This window comes from Tetrao urogallus (assembly GCF_951394365.1).
Source record: "Tetrao urogallus genome assembly, chromosome: 15".
Taxonomy (NCBI): Eukaryota; Metazoa; Chordata; class Aves; order Galliformes; family Phasianidae; genus Tetrao; species Tetrao urogallus.
In genome coordinates, this window is record NC_136828.1 from 171,087 (window position 1) to 191,509 (window position 20,423).

Sequence of the window (20,423 nt, forward strand, 5' to 3'; positions counted from 1 at the left end):
TGCTGCTTACTAAACCCGTGCAGGGAGGTGCCTACCCTGTTCTTAAGTGCATTGGGATTAAAATGGCCTGGTTTACTTGCTCAGATTTGCAGTGCGCGAGGTATGTGCAAGGTGCTGGATGTGGGCAGCCTCACAGGAGAGGGGCTGTGTGCAGGGACGAGCGTGGCAGCGCGGGCAATCGCCGTTCCCCGCAGCAGCACTGCATGGACGGTCAGACTGCCGTCCGGTTTTGTAGTAGCAGTGACAGAGGGCTCAGTGGTTATCCCAGTTTGAAGAGGGCCGCCGAGCTCACCGGGCGTGGACACAGGACCTTTCTAAAACAAAAGAAATTAATGGCTGCATTCATCTCGCTTAATAAGATACTTCATTTGAGGAATTTTGGAGGCTTTAAGCTATAGGTATGAAAAAACCTGAAGTGAGCACCATTGTGCACGCTGCCTGGCACTGCCATGGGCTGAGCTGCAGTGCCCTTTCCCTGCCATCGCTCTTTGCTGCAGTTCCTGCTCCGTCAGCTCAGCCTGGGAGGTGGGCATGGGGATCTGGGCAGGGATGCAGGAGGAAGTGACGTCTCCTGCCGACTGCATTTCATCATTTCCGGGACAGTAACTATTTCAAAGTTATCTCAGCATATTTCAATTCATACTAAGAAACTCTTGGTCTCACTTTCAAACTTGGAAACAAACATTTCCCTTTTTTTTTTTTTTTTTTTGCCCCAATGCCCAAAGCTTTTTCTGGGCGTTGTTGTAGTTCAGTCTGTTGATAAGAGGTGGTGAAGCAACCTTTGGTTCCAGGTGTGCAGAGCTCAGAGCTGATGCCAGGCTGTACCTCATCTCACACTACTGCTGGTCAGGGCTGGCTGCTGCAGCAACTCTGCACTTACAGCTCCCCACCAAAAACACGGTGAGTAGTTTCTGCAGCTGCGTGCTGAGATGGCCCAAACAAACAGCCCTTGCCCTTCCCACTGCAGCCAAGTTGCAATCTTTTGTTTCCTAAGGGGTGTGGGAGAAAAGAGATTGTCCAAGAGGTATGAATCACCAATTCCTCCTTTCCATGAAGTACAGTGCTTTTCCAGAAAGGAGGCCATGACTGTTTTGGGAGCTGGCACAGCTGGAACAGGGAGCGTGGAGCTGCTGAGCAGCTGCTGCAGGTACGGCACAGTGCTGCAGTGAAGGCAGCCCTGTGGTTCAGCAGTGCCCCACGTGGAAACAACTCACTGAATTCCATCACAGTGATGGAGTTTTACAGGACCTCCCTGCACTGCCCTCCGCTCTTCCAAAGCATTTGCCGAATTCAGTGCCAGGGAAAAATGCCACAGCCAGAAGCACTAACGGAAAAGGCTTCGTGCTTTTAAGATGTTTTGAATAGCTTTTATTTTTAGAATTTATAGAAGATACAGTGTGAAAGCCCATTGTTCCTCCAGCAAGGGCTCTTTACAAAGACATCAATGTTTAAAGTAACTACGAAGATCTTTACAAAAGACTGATTAAAAATTTGGCAGCTTAACAAGCACTGCTCCCTCCGTCATCTTTTATTCCCATCAGACCAAGGCCGGACTGTGATCCATGAACGCTGCAACATAAACGAGAGATGTTATTTCTGCTCAGGGCAGCCTTGATGCATACAAGCTAGCTGCTCTAGCAGGGAGAAGCCTGCAACCCCCCAGTTAAGCAGATTGGAAAACTGCATGTATTATTTTCCATCCAACAATTTTTGTTATTCTTTTTGAACAAGAAGTTTATCAGTCCCCTGGGAAACAGTAATTTGGGAACCTCACTTGGCATGAAAACTCTCCCAGGCTTGGGATGGCACTCCCTTCTTCCCAACAGTCCTGAACATGGCTGTTACATGTAGGCAGGATTTGATAACAAGCTTGTGTGAGAATCCGTTTGTGCAATCAGCACTGTTCTAATGAGGTAAAAACTGCTGCTGTCTCACTTTGCCTGCTATTATTCTTTGAAGTGATGGGCAACCAGCTAAATGATCTTTTCTTAAAAACTAAGTGTTTTGGAACAAACTTGCTAAGCAGCTACTAGAAACTGGACAATTACAGCAAATCATGCCAAGAGCAGCACGTGTGCATACTGAAATGGTTTGTCATGGGCACTGAGCACAAACAGACTCTTGGCTCAGGATGCTTCACTCTTCCAGGAGCAGTGGTCCACAAGATAACACAGCATCACGCTGCCACTCCTCAGGAAGCTCTGCAGGTAAGAGTGGCAGGGCTGGCTGCCCACGGCGAGAGAGGTGCTGCCCTGTCCCCCTGCTTCTCTGTCAGTGCAGCTTTTGTTAAAGGGAACTACAGACAAGCAGGGGCAGATGTGCGACCGAGCGGAGACACAGTCAGTCACTATGGCCTTGCTTGGGAAAGATTTACACTTTCTAGTCCAGCTACCACAAGACACCTGTTAGATTGTGGCTGGGCTGTACTGCTTTGTTAGGTGGTTCGAAAACAATCAAACACACAAAAACCCAACAACCAAAAACCTGGCTGCTGCAGAACCTCTGCCCGATTCAGTTTGACACACAGAAAGCTTGCTTGTGCGTCAAGACAATTGCAAAACTGTATCAGCTTCGAAACAGCGACAAAATGTCCACTAGGGGTTTCATCCAAACAGAAAACCCGTGCAATTAATTAACGCTCTGGATTTCACCCCTGCTAATCTGGAGCATGGCTTATGAGAAGAATTTACTGATCAGTTTTATTAGCCTCATATGAAAGTCAGACAATACAACAGCTTCTTGGGCCTTTTATCACGCTTTTGTTTCCTTTTTAATGAAGATGAAAATAAAAGCATGAAGCAGTAAGTTACCTGTTCATTCCAGGAAAGAGAACAACGCACAAAGTGTTATCCTGCAGACTTCTATAAAGCTTTTTTATATGGTGGTCTAACTTCTTCACCTTTTTCTTTACATCCTGCTCCTGCACAACAGAATACAAGTATTACAATGACCCATTCTTCTGCAGGTATGTAATGATCACATTTAGAAATGTTTTATGAGGTGACTGAGCTGGGGCAGCGTCAGGGACTGAGCAGGTAAGGAAACAGTGATTGTTACAGCTGGCATTTGGAAGTGCACCAGCTCAGCTGCAAGGAGAGCTGCATGCTCTACTCAGATGGCACTACAGCTTCCTCCAGTAAAAGGGACAGCTACAAGCAGACCAGACCTGTTCTTGCCTGCAACACTACGACACGATCCACTTCTCTCTCTGACTTCTGTACCATTTCCTACACCTGTGCACTGCTTAGTTAGCTCTCAGGTGGTAGGCTCCAGCTGCTGTGTAACATCACTCACTGCCCTGTGCATGGACACATGGCATCCTGGCTCCCAGGGCAGTACGTGGTTCAGTGTTATTCACCTTCACACTGATGAACAGTAACAAGCCAGCATAGCCTTAAACTCACAGAGTCAGACAGTGGTGCCATCTTCTCACTTAAACTGTTTCCTCTTTGCTTTTCACTGCTGTGATTCATTTGCCAAATCCATCTCCAGAGGTGACCTGAAGCAAGAGCGTGCCTACTTCTGAGCGTGCTGCCCCTCACAGCCCAGCCATTTATAGCTTCCAGGGCATCTGCCGCACTTCGCGATTTCTGGAATTCTGAAAAACAAAGAGAAAGGGATTGTGATTTAACACTTCTTGTTCCCTGTTCTTTGGCACCTGCAGGGCAAGGCTAAAGGTGGAGCAGGAGGAAGAAGAGAAACTAAATCACTCCAGTGAGCAGATCCTATCTTGCTTCAGGCAAGTGTCAGACTACTGAAGCGTCAGATAAATATAACAACACTCATCCAGTTGTTCTCCTGACTTCCTAGAAGTGATCACTAGTCAGTGTGAAGTGCAGAGCAGCCAGGCATGCTTTCATTGGACTATTTTAAATAGTGGCACTTGGAGCACACGTGAGTTTCCATCTTATTTCCAAGGGCTGCTGAACAAGCTTGCTTGAAGGAAATAAGCAGACTGCACTGCAAAGCTACTTACTGAGAAAACAGCAGGTGCTGTGCTTTCCACTCTGGAGATCCTTTGGCAGGAAAAGTGTTTCCAGGTCTTTCAACAGACTGAATTCTTCTTGCAAATCTGTCTCTGTTAATGACTTCTTTATTCCTGCCACATAAATCACACCTTCATTTTCTATATCCAGTTCCAGTTCCCTTATCAGAACATCACAGTCCAGTGTAGCAGCAGTGATGGGTCTCTGAACCTGAAGTGAGTCCAATAGGAACAAATGCAACACATCAGCCAAGGCAACTCTGTCTTCTAAGCTGCTGTTTTAAACGATTTTGTTTCACTATCAAAACTCTGTTAGCTATTTCCCTTTCCTTGAACAATGTAACTAGTGAAGGATAGCTTAATGAGTCATGAAAAAGGAAAAGATCATGTTTGCAGTGCAAGAACACTAGACAAATAAGAACCCCATTCTGCTTATTCAGCATTTCAACACCCAGCAACTCACTCTCCATTTTAAAGATGGAGTTGCCAACTCAGGGTGCTTCCTAACACCTTTCTGCTGTCCAACAGAAAGGAAACGAGACCAAAGCGTAAGTTGTCTTGGGAGCTGGTGGCAGCACAGCCAGCCAAGATCCACCCACACTCTATGCACTACGTAGATTTTAAAAGACTCATGCTGGCCCATATTCCAAAATGTAATTTAGGCTTTTGCTATTTACTTTGCTTACCTTAATGCACGATCCTGCTACCTCAGCTCCATTTAGGCTTTCCACAGCAAGCTGGGCAGCTTCCAGCACGCTGTACTGGATACAGACATATGGCTCGAAACAAAAGGACAGGATACCTCAGGTTTATGAATAGCAGATATTAGCCCCCCCCTTTTACAAGTCAGGTCTCAGGGTTCTTTTCTGTTTTAAATGGCACATAAAGGCTTCGAGTGGGTGATACAGGTAACACTCTAGATACCGCAACTACTAAAAACAACCTTTAATTAGCTCAACTATTAAAAACAACCTTCTTCTGCCATTACAGGCCTTGGTATACCAGCTCTGTTGAGGGGGACAAAAATCATCTCAGCATTATCAACACACGGTTAAAGCCCTGCAGCTTGGACAGCAATGTTGTACCATATCAGCTGTGTTCATTCTTGTCAATGTCTGGAGCAGCTTTCACGTGTACTGAGAACTGTCCCCCTCACACCCTGCTCCCCAAAAATCACCAGAATAACTGGTATTTAAGTGGTTGTAATCTATATCTTTCCAAGAGATTACTCTTGACTTCACTGCCTATCAGCACACTGAATGCTGCTAGTGCTCCTCACCTGGTACGTTTCAGTCACCACTGTGAGGGATCTGATCGGCCCACACCTTCCAAATTCTTTTTTCACAGACTTCAGGCAAAAGTCTTCTTCAAAAGGACCTGCGTAAATTGTCAGCATGTCAGTCAGCCTGTTTCTCACCTGTAAGAACACAGATTAGAGAAGCAACTTCACAAAGCAAGGAAACTATCCGCTTCCACCAGATACATCATGGGTCTTCCCAAGCTCAGCAGTGAGGACAGTTCTCACTCAAAAAAAAATGACTACCTTTTCACAAAATCCAGCAAGACGGTGAGATGCAACATACTCTGGATCCAAACTGAACTGAATTATACTAAATGTGGAGAGGGGAACATCTTCCAAGGCTCTCTGAAGAATCTGGAAGGAAAAAGAGTATGAAGTTCAAAGAGGTAACTGTATTGCAGCAAACCTGAAGCAGAGCTCCTGACCTTAATTCCCACCTCTAATTCTCATCTGTCTAAGGAAAACCTCCAGCAGAAATTATTCTCTAGTGAGTCATGAGATGGTGACAGAGGATCAAAGCTTATTTTTCAATGTTCAAGTGGATTCAGCTAACCTAGTTAGGTTATTCAGCTAAGCTGGTTAGCTAACACCACTGCTGAAAGTACTGTCAGTCAGCTTTTTAAAACATGACCCACCCACTGCCTCAGGACAAGAAGAACTTTTAACAGCTTGGATGCTTGCTCAGACCAACCCACTCTGTGTCCATTCACCTGTTTGTTGGAAGTGCTGAGGTCACTCCGACAAAGGCCAGAAGAGTCCAGTTCCTGTCTGCCCAAAAGGAGGGGCTTCTGGCCCATCCCCTGCAAGCGGGCCAGAAAACTAGCAGAGAGAGAAAAAAAAACCTGCACATTACAGTAGTTGTCAATGTGGTGAGTTAAAAGCTTTCAAGAAGTGCCCGTTATTGAAAAATGATACAGTTCATTAAAGATATTTTAAAGAATGTTTTCGTCCTCAGAAGTCCTGAAAATGCGTCCGAAATTTAAGATGTAACTTCTGAAAACGTGTTAGTGCTACTCTACAATTCAGTGTCTCCCTCTGAAGATACTGGAAGCCTTCCAAAAACAGGACAAGTCTTTCATTTCACTGAGGATTCAATCAAAGGAAAAAATATGCATCTCTGAGAATCTTGTTACCATGGTTTGGATAAGTGTGGAGGATCATTCAGCTGCTTCTGGACCCCACACTGCTTTGGCTGCATCACAGATTTGTTTGGTGAGACTTCAGTCTGCCTTTCAGCTGCCAGCAACATTTCCAAGTTTAGTTCTGCTACCTTGTGGAAAGAAGATGAGCAGTTGGCTTTCATCTCTGTTAATTGTAACTAACCACCAACCATGTGCTTGCTCCATGAGTTATCTGGCCACATTCCACAGCAGTGGAGAAACACAGGCATTCATCTTTTGCCTTAATATTTTCTGTTGTCATTTTCAAGCAAGCGGTATTTGAGCACCATCCAGCAAGCACATCCAAAAAGTGTTCTCAAAAACCAGCAATGCAAGAAAAAGATTTAAGACTCATAATTGGCATCTTGAATCGGTGCCAAAACATAGAAGGTCCCTCACTTGTTTCACTGAGAAAAAGACAGGCTGTCCCACAGGCTGTGAGTGTCAGAATCTTTCTCTTCCCAATGTAAGACCCCTGTAAGAGGTCAGCAGCAGTGCTGATTCACGGCAGTGTCTGAGTACTGGTGATGTTCCAAGTTACTGAGATACCAAGATACAGGCTGGAAGTAAGCTACCACAATCAAGGCTTATACCACAGCTTCATTTCCTCAGTAAAAGAACGGGCAAGAGTGTTTATTCATTGTAAGCACAACAATTTGCATGTTCTGCCATTCAGGAGATGAGACACAGATACCTTTGCTGGTCCTTTCTTAATAAAGAACTGAGCCAATTCCAATGCAGCTCTAGCATCTTCTGCAGGATCGTGACCAAGCCTCTGTTGGCACTGGATCTCCTTCCTAGGGCATCAAAATTAAATGTACAGGCAGGTTACCTACTTTTCCATACTAATTAACATCTTTTTTTTTCGAAACGGGATCCTTTTCAGCAAAATAGCTTTCCTCTCTAAAAACCATTTCAATTCTGTGCAGCAGCATTTTCACTAAATATTTCCCAAAGTTACTGCAAGAAACCTTTTTGCCATATTGAGCAAAACACTGTTCACGGGGTTTGAAAGAAGCAGTGCAGCATAATAATTTACGATCATTCTCCATTTTCTCCCTTGATCAATGACTGAACTCACAATTTGCACACAGGCAAGGAGGTAACCTCCAGCTCTGGGAAGTTTGGAGCTGAGTTGTGAGCACTGCACTGCTAAGACATGCTATGATAGTTGGCATTGGAAGGGATATGATTAAGTCAGTACATCATACTTACCTAAATTAGCATTTCTTTCTGGATAGCTGCAACAAATATCATTTGTGTGAGCCAGAGTGCATCTGCTGCTCTGTACAGCATACACTGTACAGCTGCAGTAAAGCTGGTTTTGTGGTTCACATACAAACAAGAACTTGTTTGTGCCAAGCATCTTTGCTCAAAACCAGGCCAATTTGTTGTGCTGCTTAATGTTTCAAGGAAACAGTAAATTCTTCATTACCGTGTTCATTTGCTTGTTCCCTTGAGTTTTAGTGGAAAAAAATACTCTGTTGCTACTGTTGGAAAAGCAGGACCCTATGACCCACAACAGTTCTAATAGTTCCCATGACAATGCTGTCATAATCTTACCCCAAAACAGCTTTGGCTAGAAATTTTAGCTTAAATCTTCGGCCTTCATTTCTGGCAAAAAGTAATGAAGTATCAATAACACTGGGATGGATCATCTGGAAGAAAGGAAATATCACCAGTTTAATTTAAGAACAGCAGTCAGAGAATTGGGCAATAACTCCATTGTTATCCGTGCCCTTTCATTTCAGTTGCCAGTTTCTCACTGACAAATAATTGGTAATGACAAAACAGATGGTAATAATGAAACAGGCCCAAATCTCTTTTCTAACACTTTGCTGGGAAGACCAACGTTGGATTAGAAAGATTCAGGGATTTTATGTTGGCTTAATTAAATATAGGAAGGACTTTGGCTCTTCCCATGACAGAGATGTCAGAAGCACCCAGAAGCAGCAGACAGTAATGCTTCCTTTGCACACGTATCCCTGTCTAATCAGATTCCTCCCTTCCTTTTGGGTTCAGAAGAGCAGATAGCAAGTTTTATATGTGTAAGAGCAGTCTCTCTCTTTCAAATCCTTACAAACATAAGGCTATGCATAATGAAAAGCAATTAACAAGTGTACACTAATAAAAAGAACTGTTTGGACCTTTTACGTCTGAAATGAGTATCGCAGGGTTGGGATAAACACTCACTTGCAAAGCCTGAAGATCAGCATTTAGAGAATGACCCACCAATACTGCATCATGGGGAAGTATCTTCTTCAGTCTGGTTTGTATGTCTGGCAATCTTGTTTTCACTGGAAGAAGCATTTTCCTTGTGACTCCCGAGTATCTTCAAAACAGAAATGAGATGAGGTACAAGCAATGCATTAGCAACAGCATTTACTGGAGAACATCACAAGCAGGGCATGCAAAATATGAATCCAGCATAACTTATGACAGAATGCTATTTACTGCTTTCTCTGCGGGCATATTCCAAGAGGAATCCACCAGAGGATGCACAGATATTAAGCTGCTGTGCTGCCACATCTGTTTGTGTCCTCTCAAGCATGACTTATTAAGCAATGCAGTTCTCAGCATCAGATAACACAGGTAACAAAATCCTACGAGGCTGTTATGGAAGGAGGTGCTTCACACAACCTGAGGAAACAGGCAGCTCATCTCCTGCGTAAATCCAAGCCAAGACTTGGAGAAGAGATGGTTTGAGTTTGGTCTGCTGCAGTTGTAACGAGCCCAGCCCTAGAGCTGTGAGCGAGCAGATGACCTATGCTATTCTCTATCTACCGATATGCAAACTTAGCTACGGAGCAGAGAAAGCTGATTTACAACCCTGTACCTTACTCACCCTGTGCCCTTTTTTATATCCAGCCCTGAAAAATAGCCTGTATGGTGATAATTTACTTATTGAAGAACTTTTCCTACAGCACTGCAGAATGACAATGCCTAGCTGACAAGCAGATGCTCTGTAGCAGCATATACACAACGCTGGTTATTCTAACCATGCACAAACTGCATTCTTAACAGTGAGTGAAATGCAAGACACCACTGTGAGAGCATGCACACCAAAGTGTTCTGACAGACTGTATAGAAGGCTTGATCTGAAAGGGCTGCAGGTCTTAAAAGATGACGATAAGAAACTTTAATGGAAGTCACCTGGTGCAGTAGTTCACTATCACACTTTCTGGTTTGACTAGCTCATTCAGAAGGCACTGCCCCTCTGCATCCACCAAAGAGACACGAGTGACTTCACTCCCTCTTGCAGTCAGGCACTGTTAGGACAAAGCAGAGGCAGGCACTGGATCGGCTGATGCTGCCATTCGGATTCCTTAGCTTTGACTACAAGCAGTGTCACTACAAATCACTTTACTCGGAGATCCACCACTTGCAGCTTTCATACCATACCATGCTTCATTTCAAGTGGTAAACGCCTGCCCTCAACACATCAAACACACAGCCACTTCCTTAACACAAAGAAAACCTCTACAGGGAAATGCTGAATTCACAGAATCAGTTTGCACTCTGCAGTGCAGAGCTGCCATTGACAGTGTCTTCACCTAAGAAGAAAATGCAATTTAAAAGCAGACCCCAGACCACATCATTAGTCACTCAAAGATGCTGCCACAGAACTGTGATGGCTACAGAAAAGACGTGGGACAGAGACATCTTTGCACTCCCAAACCCTGGGGAGGGCAAAGGCAGGGAACTGTAAACAAAAACCTCAGGAGTGACAACAGCATTGTCAATAGCAGATCCAGGTGCTACTGTAGGAGCCAGCACAGAACTGAGCTCTCTGCTGCACTGCTCAGGACAAAGATAACTTTGCTGATGTCTCCAGAACCACTGAGTCCTTCCCATGGCTGCATTAGCACTGGTACCATCAAAGAATGGACTGTAAGCAGATATGTCAGAAGTGGTTTAATAAATGCACAGGGTGCTTGGTTTGATTTGGAACAGCCAATAAGAGCTTGGTTGCTTGACTATACTTTGTAGGATCACACATTTACTGTTACCATTTCACAATCCAGACCGAAGAGGGGGCTGCTGTCTGTCCTCTGAAGATCACACTCTGTGTACATATAACCCTTACATCCTGGTGAATCTAAAATGAAAAGACACATTTAAGACACAGACCTCTTTCTTCTAATAGTTATCATACAACATACATCACCAAAAATCTCATTCATTTTCAAAATTAAAAAAAAAATCATACCAACGAAAACCTCAGAAAACCAACCTCTCATGGGATAATCATTCTTTTTCAGCTCTTCCGAAGTTAGAGTATAGCTCGTGAGGCCTCGTTTTTCTCTGCCATATTTCCGGATGATGGGATCACATTGCAAGCCTGAGCTTTCAGGGACACATTCAACACCAGTAGAAATCAAGCCTGGAATGTACAGAATGGTCTGTCAGGATCAGACAGCACTCCTTACTTGCAGTCTGCACAAATAGGCACATTCAAAGGCTACACCATTTCAAAAGAAAATGCATGGAACAAACTGTACATATATCAGGAACTTAATATACACTGGCATACAAGTTTATCAGGACACTTAAATCTACTCCCAGCACAGCTACTGACACTGCTAGCAGCTTGTGAGCCGACTGTACTCCAAATCTATCTCACATTCCTCTCAGCTGAACAGAGGGGACACCTTCCTGTGAAGCACGACAGTACAGTCATTTGTTATCTCATGTAAGCCACAAAAAGCAGCTCTCTCTTCTTCCTACTTTCTCTACAAATTTATTTTCCCAAAGTATTATTCACAGAAAATGTGCTGTAAGTGTGGCTCTAAAAGCAAGTACTGAACTGACATCACGATCCACAACTGTATAAACTTTACTATTTTGTAGGTGATCCTCTGCAGGCTGCACTTCTAGAAAACTGTACCTGATGTCTCAGCTCTGTGACAGCGCGTCAGGCTTACAGACAAGGTGCTACAGGACTCTCATTACAGTGAAAGTAACAGCTGCTCAATCTCCCACTTAGGACTTGAATTCAAGATCTTTGTGTTACACTTCTAACAATTTCAGTGAAGTTCTTTCTCATGGTAGTTTTGCAGATTTTTTACATGCCTGTTGGATTACAGTTACCTCTATAAAGAGTGTAAAAATAGGGTATCAGTTGTCAACACACCTGTTCTTTACCTTCATTTGCAGCTCAGTATAACTAAAAAATAACAGACATATCTTACAATAAAATAATCACAAAAGGGGTAATGAAGCATCAGAATTTTGTATTAAACTTGTCAAAACAAAATCTGCTTTTTGCATTTATTTGTTACAATAAACCCCAGAGAGTTCCTGAAGTAGTCAGTGTAAGTAGACTCTTGGCATAAGCCATTACACTTTTTCTTTTTACTATAGCAGCATGCTAGGATTGCACAGGGTGCAAAGATATTAAATTACTCCTGAAAATGAATTGCTGCAACTGAAAGAGAGAACTCAAAGCCAAGTGAGGTACCTTGTGCAGTGCCTTGAGGATTCGGGTTCGCTCCTTCACCACACAGACTGGTTAGGAAGTTAGCTGAAGGGGGTGGTAACGTGAATCTCTGAAAACAGAGATGTGTTAGAGACTCGGAAACACAGCAGAAATGTCAAGCATATAAGATGCCTCTTTATCGCCAGTCCACTCCAAGTTAGAGAAGGAAGGACAGAAAGGAAGTATATTTGGCATTTTCTGAGGAAAATTTAAAGAAATCCGTTCTCATGACACACAGTATAGAACTGTATGTTACAAGGAGAAAGCTTTGCCTTCACTGATGTGATTAAGAACACAAATCCCAGTCCTACACTGATAAGGACCTAAAGCAGTTCCAGACTTTCCATGATTTTGCATTTGCTGCAGTTTGGGGAACTATGCTAGATCAAAGCACTCTTCCCTTTCCCTTTCCCTTTCCCTTTCCCTTTTCCTTCCCCTTCCCCTTTCCCTTCCCCTTCCACTCCCCTCCCCTTCCCTTCCTTCTTTCCCTCCCTCTTTCCCTTTTCTCCTTCCTCCCCTCCCTCCTTTCTTGATTTTGCTTGCAGCTCAGAAAATTAAAATGACTCTTAATAATCTTGAAATAAATGGGAGAAACTTGACATAGAGCACACACAGATTTTTCAATCAGTGGGAAGGGAACAGCATAACTCTATTAAGATTCTCCTCACTCACACCCAAGAGCATATTTCAAATCAGCAGAGGTATTTTTAAATTCCCAGGCAGCCAGAAGAAGTCAGAAGCATTGAGGACTGAAATGCCACAGCACAGACATTTCACCTGGTAAGGCTGCAGAGATCTAAGCCTTGAAAATCTGTTTCCCACACTGCAGCCCTGGCCTCAGCTTGAGCTGTCAGAGCCTAGAGAGATGCTCTCATTCACTTGGTGAGCAATCAAAGGCGGCCGCTTCCTGCTGGAAAGGCCACAGTCTCAAGCAAGCAGTGGCAAGCAGTAACCAGGGCACAGCTTCAGCACTGGAAGAATTTTAGTAGACAGCAGTGCAGGGACTTACGTGCTGGAACACTTTTCGGAGGTGTTTGAACTGTAAATAGAATTTGTAGAAGTGGAGCTGGCTCATTTCATGCAGAACAATAACCACAACCCCAGCCAGACGGCTTTGGTGATAAACATGGCACCAGCTGCAATAAAACAAATAAATAAATGAATACATAAAACTCAAAGCAACACAATCATCATGCACTCTTAGAAACAAACTTGGAGCCAGACCAGCTTTTAAGTCCATCAATGGCAAAAACGTCAAGTGACTTCAGTGAGAAGAGGCTCGTATCGCTTGTCTCAGCCAGCCACAACACAAGAGACACAACACAAGAGACAGAGAAAGAATGAGTTGTACCTGAACTCCACTCCTGGCTCAGATATAGGTTCAGGTCTTACCATACCTCATTTATATGCACCAGAATACAAACACAAACCAGTATCTCCCGCTGTAGTGATGCAATCTGGTCAAACTAAGATTACTTCATCAAAATGAAAAATTCACAAAATCATTTTCTATTCAGTACTGAAAGCCTGAAATGTTTTTTGCATGTAGCTTTACTGCAAGACACGCTGCATGTCACCAAACTTGAGTCAACTAAGGCTATATACCCCCTCAGCCTTTCAGCAGGAAACAGAAGAGAAGATGAGAAGATGAAAAAGGGCAAAGTGACTAAATCGGCTTTCCCAAAACACTCCAGAGAAAACACTTCAAATACACCTGGCACAAAACAGTATAGTGCTAACATTTTAACAGCACCTTTCTTTTCTTGGTGTGTGAAGCTGCTGCTCCACAAATTTTGTTTCTGTGACTGCATGAAACAAAAGTATGGAATGCTAGAATTTCTGTGAGAATTCTGGTCTGCAACCAAGCCTAACATGAACCATACCTATGTAATGCAAGCTGTCAGTACGGCCTTGTAAGAGTTCCAGAGCACAACTGCCTTCAGAGGCTCGCACAGCACAGGGGGCACAGCACAGAGCTGCCTCCTGAGCACAGAGGTGCTGTACCTGGGCTGGGCTGCATTGTGGCGTTTCCCCAGGGCTGCGTACTGTAGCAGATCGTACAGCTGCTCTGGGCTGATCTCACAGTCCTCACCAAGCAACGCTGCAGACAAGCGAGATGACTTCTCCTGTGAGAAGGAAAATGCCAGTAAAGAAAGGTTTCGTGTGACCACACACGTTTGTGGAACAGGAGGTGAAACATGCAGTAAAACAGTGTACTGTTTGGGCAAAAGCAACAGCATGTAAAATAACTCTTCCATTCATTAAGGTTTCTTTTGAGCCCACATTTCAACATCAGAGTTACCATTAGCATCTCAGTAAGGTACTTCAGAGATGTCCTGCAAAGACCACCCCATGCAGACATCTGCATTTACATGAGCTGCATGCAGCTGTCTCACATGTGCTTCGACAGAACCCATCTGCTTTGTGTAACTGCATCAGCTGTTGGGGCATTCACTGACCCTGCTGCAAAAAGTGTTTCACAGCATCCAAAGGAGCTGCAGGCAGAGAGGGTCAGAGACAGGACAGAACCACACAAATTAGCACAGCAGTTCGTTAAGTCATGATCCCAAATTTACTAGCTCTCCCAAGCCTTTTGGCAAGCATATACATTACCTTGGAGAACTCCAGTGACTGTCTGGCCATGGAACTGACATGACCAGTAAAAATTTTCCAAGATAGCATTTTATTACATAACAAGAGGACATCACCAAGGGCAGATCATACCTGACCCACCAGGTGACCTTCTGCAATGCAGTAACAGCACTGGTGGACAAAGGAAGAACAACTGATGATTGCATGGACTCATGTAAGGTCTTCGACATGGCCCTGCTGCGTTGGACACAGCACCCGGCGGGACCTGGACAGGCTGGAGAAGGGGCACACGAGAACCTGCTGAGGCCAAGCAAGGCGCAGTGCGGGGTGCTGTGCTTGGGTTGGGGCAGTGCCAGGTGTGTGCAGACTGGGAGAAGAGCTCACAGAAAGCAGCCCTGCGCAGAGGGACGCGGGGGTTCTGGTGGACGAAGAGCTGGACGTGAGGCAGCAGCGTGTGCTCGCAGCCCCAAAGGCCGACTGCATCCTGGGTGCAGCAGCAGAGGGGGGCGGCGAGCAGCGAGGGCACTGTCCCCCTCTGCTCTGCCCTCGGAGCCCCCAGCTGCACGGCTGCGTCCAGGCCTGGGGCCCGGCACTGCAAGGGGGGGAGCTGTTGCAGCGGGGCCAGGGCAGGCGATGAAGATGCTCGGAGCTTGGAGCAGCTCTGCTGTGCAGACAGGCTGAGGAGCCGGGGTGTGCAGCACGGAGAGGAGAAGGCTGCAGGGAGACCTCATTGCGGGCTTCCAGGACTTAAAGGGAGCTTATGAACAGGAGGGGGACCGACCTTTTACAGCAGCAGACAGTGAGAGGACGAGGAGAAAAGACTCTAAGCTACAAGAGGCGGATGCAGGTGAGATGCGGGGGAAATCCCTCAGAGGGCAGCGAGGCGCTGGCACTGCTGCCCAGAGCTGTGGGCTCCATCCCTGGGGGCTCAGAGCCACGGCCGGACCCGACGGAGCTGGGGGTAGCCGGAAGGCGGCAGGGTGTACCGGGGGCTGCGAGGGCCTCCCGACCGGACACGCGGCGCTCTCCGATGCCGGCGCACCGCACGCAGAGCTCCGCCCGTCCCGGGGCCGCTGACGCCAGGAGCCGCGCCGTGCCGCGTTCTGTCACAGCTCACCATCGCTGCCCTGCTCCTCTTGCCGCCCGCCCGAAGCTCCTCCGCGTCCCGTCCCGCGGTCCGCTTGCGGCCGTTCACGCGGTCGGACCGACCCGCCATGGCCTCGCCGAGGAGCCGAGCCGAGCCGAGCCGAGCCGATAGCGCCTGCGCGGAGAGCGTGGGGAGTGCGCAGCCGCGGGGCGGGGAGCGGGGCAGGACCGCGGGCGGTTTGAAGCGGCGGAGATGGCTACGAAGCGGCTGGCCAGGTGCGGGCCGCGGCACATACCACTGGGCCGGGCCGGGCCGGGCCGGCCGGGCCGCCCCGCCCCGGGCCGGAGCGGTCTCCTCTCGGCCCGGCGCTGAGGCCGCCCCGTCCCGCAGGTCGCTGGGGATGGCGCGGAGCGGCCGGAGCGGCGGGGTGACGGAGCGGCGATCCGGATTCGGCTTCCTGCTCGTCCTCGACTTCGAGTCCACGTGCTGGCGGGACGCACGGCAACGCCGCCCCGAGATCAGTGAGTGCTGCTCCGGGAGTGCCCGGCTGTGTGCGGGGTGCGATGTGCGTTTGTGTGTTTGCGGGGTGCGATGTGCGTTTGTGTGTTGCGGGGTGCCCGCGTACCGCACTTGACACGGACGCGGTGTTTTCCTCCCGCCGCTCTCGCTGTGCTCCCTCCCAGTTGAGTTCCCGGCCGTGCTGCTGAACGCCGCCACGGGGCGGATCGAGGCCGAGTTCCACGCCTTCGTGCAGCCGCAGGAGCAGCCCGTGCTCTCCGAGTTCTGCACGGCGCTGACCGGCGTCAAGCAGGTATCCCGCTGTGACTTACACCGTTCGGTGCTCCTTTAAAGGGCCGAAGGCAGCCAAACCTCCAGCGGATTGCAGTCTGTACTGACGCGGGTGTTTCTCTATCCGCTGCCCAAAGAAACAAGTTGACGAAGGAGTCCCTCTGCACATCTGCTTGTCACAATTCTTGAAGTGGCTTCAGGAGATACAGAAGGAGAAGAAATTTCTGTTCATCTCAGAAATCCCAAGTAATGCCATTCCAGAGACAAAGCTGTGTGCTTTTGTTACTTGGACAGGTAGGCAACATTCCCTTTTGCTTATTACACAAAGCAGAGCGCATTAAAAAGGAGTCCTTGGTGGGACTGTTATCTGTGCCTGCTTTGGGACTGTCCTGCATTGATGGCCATAAGGCAGCAGTGCTCACCGCCCCATCGCAGGGCTCCCGCTGATTTGTAGGTGGCTGTGCACCGTCTTGCCCAGCTGTTGGTTTGTTTGCTTGTTTGGTAACCTCTGGCTTGTTCAGGTGAGAATAATGCCCAATTGGCAGAAGTTAGGATTAAAGAAACATTAATTCTTTGCTTGCTCTTGTCTTCCCTGTGCAGACTGGGACCTGGGCGTGTGCTTGCACTACGAATGTAAGAGGAAGCAGTTGCGGAAACCTGGCATCTTCAATTCCTGGATTGATCTCAAAGCGACGTACAGGGTGAGAAAAACCAGTAAGCTGGAACATAGGTCTGTGTTATAACCTCAGATGCTAATTGTATCACACCTACCAGGCAGCACTGTGTTCCAGTAATTAGAGTTACCCGACTCTTTCATTCTGTGTTGTTACACAAATAACAAACTGCATGCCTTATGACTGTAAATTTTAATAGAAATCATAATGCTAGGGAAGAAATGTGTTGTTAGATAAATTACTGATAATCATTGGAGAATTTTTGAGCTATTCTTCTTTTCCTGGCATCTTTTGCTTGCTTGCTGCCTGGACTTCCTACACTGCTCTTACTGTCTTACATTGCTACCTAGAAAGTAGTGGTCCTTGTCTGCTCAGCAGTTACGTCAGGACGTAGTGTGGGAACTGTATTCTGACCAGAACAGTACTAGTACTGATCAGAGCAGTGCTAGTAACACTGCAAATGGATATCTACTGAGGAAATGAAAGATTATTTTTATGGGGTGGGTTTTTTCTTGGTTGGTTTTTCGGTCTACACACAAACAGGAGTTCTGTTGCAGCCAAGGAAACATTCAAAGGAGCGATCCAGGAGTTTGCCTGTCCCTAGTGCTGGAGCTCAGGCAGCAGATTTAGATCTCTAAAGTCAAACAACGTGATCAAGGGGAGAACCAGGGAGTCATATCTTTCCTTATTTAATATACTTGGCACATGCATATTGCAAAGGCATAAGTTTAAAAATATATATATACAACAGTTTAAGCATCTCAAGATGTATTGTAATTGTATTCTTCAAGGCTGTTCTTTCTGTTAAGGCCTTTATTGATGTAAGGCATGAAGTGCAAATGGATGATTGCTGAACAAAGGTAGAGTGGATTAGTTTAAGACTGGAAGAGGAAGGAATCATTGTTCTTTCCATTCTTATCTGCTGTTGGTAATGCACGTGTTTTTTTATGCTCATTTATCACAGTACTAACATGAAGAAATCTGACTTGCACAATGGCAGTGGGAGATTTATTATTCCTTAGGTGATATTTTGGAAGTGCTTTTCACTCCACTGTGAACTGCTGCATCTTAACCAGCCGCATGTTTCTCCTTAGGCCTTCTATAACAGAAAACCTAAAGGGCTGAGTGGTGCTTTACAGGATTTGGGGCTGGCTTTTGTTGGACGGGAACATTCTGGTAAGTGTGATCTGATGAATCTCTCTCTGTATATGAATATATATAATATTATTTCCAGGTAGTCCAGACTGTAGCCTTCTGGTCAATAAAACCATCCAAGTAGAAACAGCTGAGAGGTCAGAGTTTGCCATTTTTATTTTCATGCTTAATTTTAGAATTCCCTCCCAGAGCTTTTGTGTGTGTGTGCTCCACAATATCAAGTTCTGAGTTGCTTGGGCATGAAAGGAAAAAGAAAGCGAGGAAGGGATAAGGAAACTTGATCTTACCTGACAGCTCATGAGTAGCTTATGAGTATGAAAGAATACAAACATAATATTTATTTTTAATTTTTGATATAGTTAATATGAAACAGGAAGGATTTTAACAGTTGTGGCTATATATTCAGCTACACGAGTTCTTAAGTGTATGTACATGTTACTTTTCCTAGTGTACGGAAATGTTACTTGTCCTCTAATAAGAACTGTCAGCAGTCGTAGATTAAAAGGAAGATATCAATATATAACCATACTTTTGAAGGGTTGGATGATTCTCGGAATACTGCTCGTCTTGCTTGGAGGCTGATTTGTGATGGGTGTGTGCTGAAGATTACTAAATCTTTGGATAAGGTTGGTCACTATTTCATATCTTTCCTCTACTAGTCTTGTAGCCTGAAATACAGGTGAAGGGTGAATCTTGAGTATGAACTGAACAGAATACCCTTAGACTGACACTCTTGTTAGTTTTGTGCAGTGATTCCTAAAGCTTCTGGGTATTTACTTTCCAAAATCTCTTTTTGTTAATGGACTCCTAGTCCTGTCCTAGGAAGAACTTAATTTCCAGAACGCTGAATACCAACTCTGCTGACAAGACTCTGCCAGGAAGTAGCAGCAGCCTTGAAACATCCAGAGATAGATCTTGCAAGGCAAGCTCTCTGGCAGAAAGAAACCACAATGGTACTGCTGGAATTATGGTAAATTCCCGTGTACAATCTGCAGAATGGGCCACTTGCAGTGATTGCGCACCAGACATGCATGTTGTATCTGGCAGCAGCTCAAGGACTGATTTCCGTGATGAAGTCCGAAGCTCTTCCACAGTATCTGCTGACAGATTTCCTCTTCTTGGACACGCACAGCAATCTCACAGTACTTTGTCACCAGGCATTCAGCAAGGATTGAACAGCGGGCATCTCATGAGCGCAGCAAGGTACAGCTCTCCAGTGTGTGGGTCAGGACTAGTACTTGTCTCCACCACCATCTCCTCAGTTAATACCTCCAGTGAGGATACAGGCACTCATTCTGATTGCTTGTCTCTGCTAGCTGACTGGGAAGATGTAGCTCTAATACCTAAATCTCAGTCTGAACCAAATTCAGACTGCGTTCAATCTGAGGAGGACTCAAGTACAGACATCTTAACTGTGTCTGAAGAAAAAACAATTCCAAAGCAATCGGCTGAGATCAGTTCAGGTGATCAAAGTTTGGGGAAAACTCTGGTACCCACAGAACCTCCTGGATCTATCGTTTACAAAAGTCCTGATACTACTATCTATAATGTAGGAATGGTACAAAGGCAGACTTCAAATCTTTCTGCCTTTAAGATCCCATCTGCAAAGGTAAATGCTATTTCTTCCCAATCAGTCTTAATGAGAAATTATTCTGTTCCTTCTGAGGTTCCCAAAAGAAAGCCAACCAGTCCAGCAGCACTCCCACCAGCAAAAAAACAGTCTTTTGCTATCTATCAAGAGAAAACTGTGTCTTCAGATCATGCCTTACCTTTGAGAAATTTGAATTTGTCCAAAGCATCTCACGCCGTTCTGAGCTCCACAGTCAATCCAAATCAGTCTGTAACAGCTGTGCAAAATGAAAGACTAGCTCCCCCTCTGTGTAACTGTGGTCGAAGGGCTAAAAGGCTCTATGTGTCAAATGCAGGTCCAAATCATGGCAAGGCTTTTTTCTGTTGTCCTGTTGGCAGGCGTGAAGGTAGTAAGAGAAGTTGTGGATACTTCAAGTGGGAAAATGCATTTCTAAAAGAGAAATCTCATGATATCACCGTGAATGTAGATGCTTTGACCTCTCTTGGAACGTGCCCCAGCACTTCAGGAAATGATTCCAACAAATATTTGTTCCTCAGACCATCTATGAGAACTTGAAGCTTTTTAATTTGGTGGTTTGAATCTGAATCTCAGTTAACTGTAGTTAATGAAAC

The 20,423-nt window shown here is 45.8% G+C and overlaps 2 protein-coding genes across 2 annotated transcripts; one reads left to right on the forward strand and one right to left on the reverse strand.

Moving 5' to 3' along the window:
- Positions 1-1,499: 1,499 nt before the first annotated feature.
- REXO5 (RNA exonuclease 5) lies at positions 1,500-15,732 on the reverse strand (the record flags this gene model as incomplete). The annotated part of the gene is made up of 19 exons (XM_079542814.1): positions 1,500-1,569; positions 2,811-2,920; positions 3,405-3,598; positions 3,977-4,196; positions 4,672-4,764; positions 5,265-5,402; positions 5,529-5,639; positions 5,996-6,104; positions 6,419-6,555; positions 7,140-7,242; positions 8,009-8,103; positions 8,639-8,777; positions 9,599-9,714; positions 10,456-10,544; positions 10,680-10,829; positions 11,907-11,994; positions 12,934-13,060; positions 13,929-14,050; positions 15,634-15,732. The coding sequence occupies 19 exons, from the start codon at positions 15,730-15,732 to the stop codon at positions 1,500-1,502; spliced, it is 2,310 nt and encodes a 769-aa protein (XP_079398940.1).
- Positions 15,733-15,855: 123 nt separating this feature from the next.
- Positions 15,856-20,367, forward strand: ERI2 (ERI1 exoribonuclease family member 2; the record flags this gene model as incomplete). The annotated part of the gene is given in 8 exon segments (XM_079542985.1): positions 15,856-15,878; positions 15,994-16,234; positions 16,238-16,414; positions 16,530-16,686; positions 16,993-17,093; positions 18,161-18,242; positions 18,759-18,847; positions 19,033-20,367. Coding segments are annotated over 8 exon segments (2,205 nt in total).
- Positions 20,368-20,423: the final 56 nt, after the last annotated feature.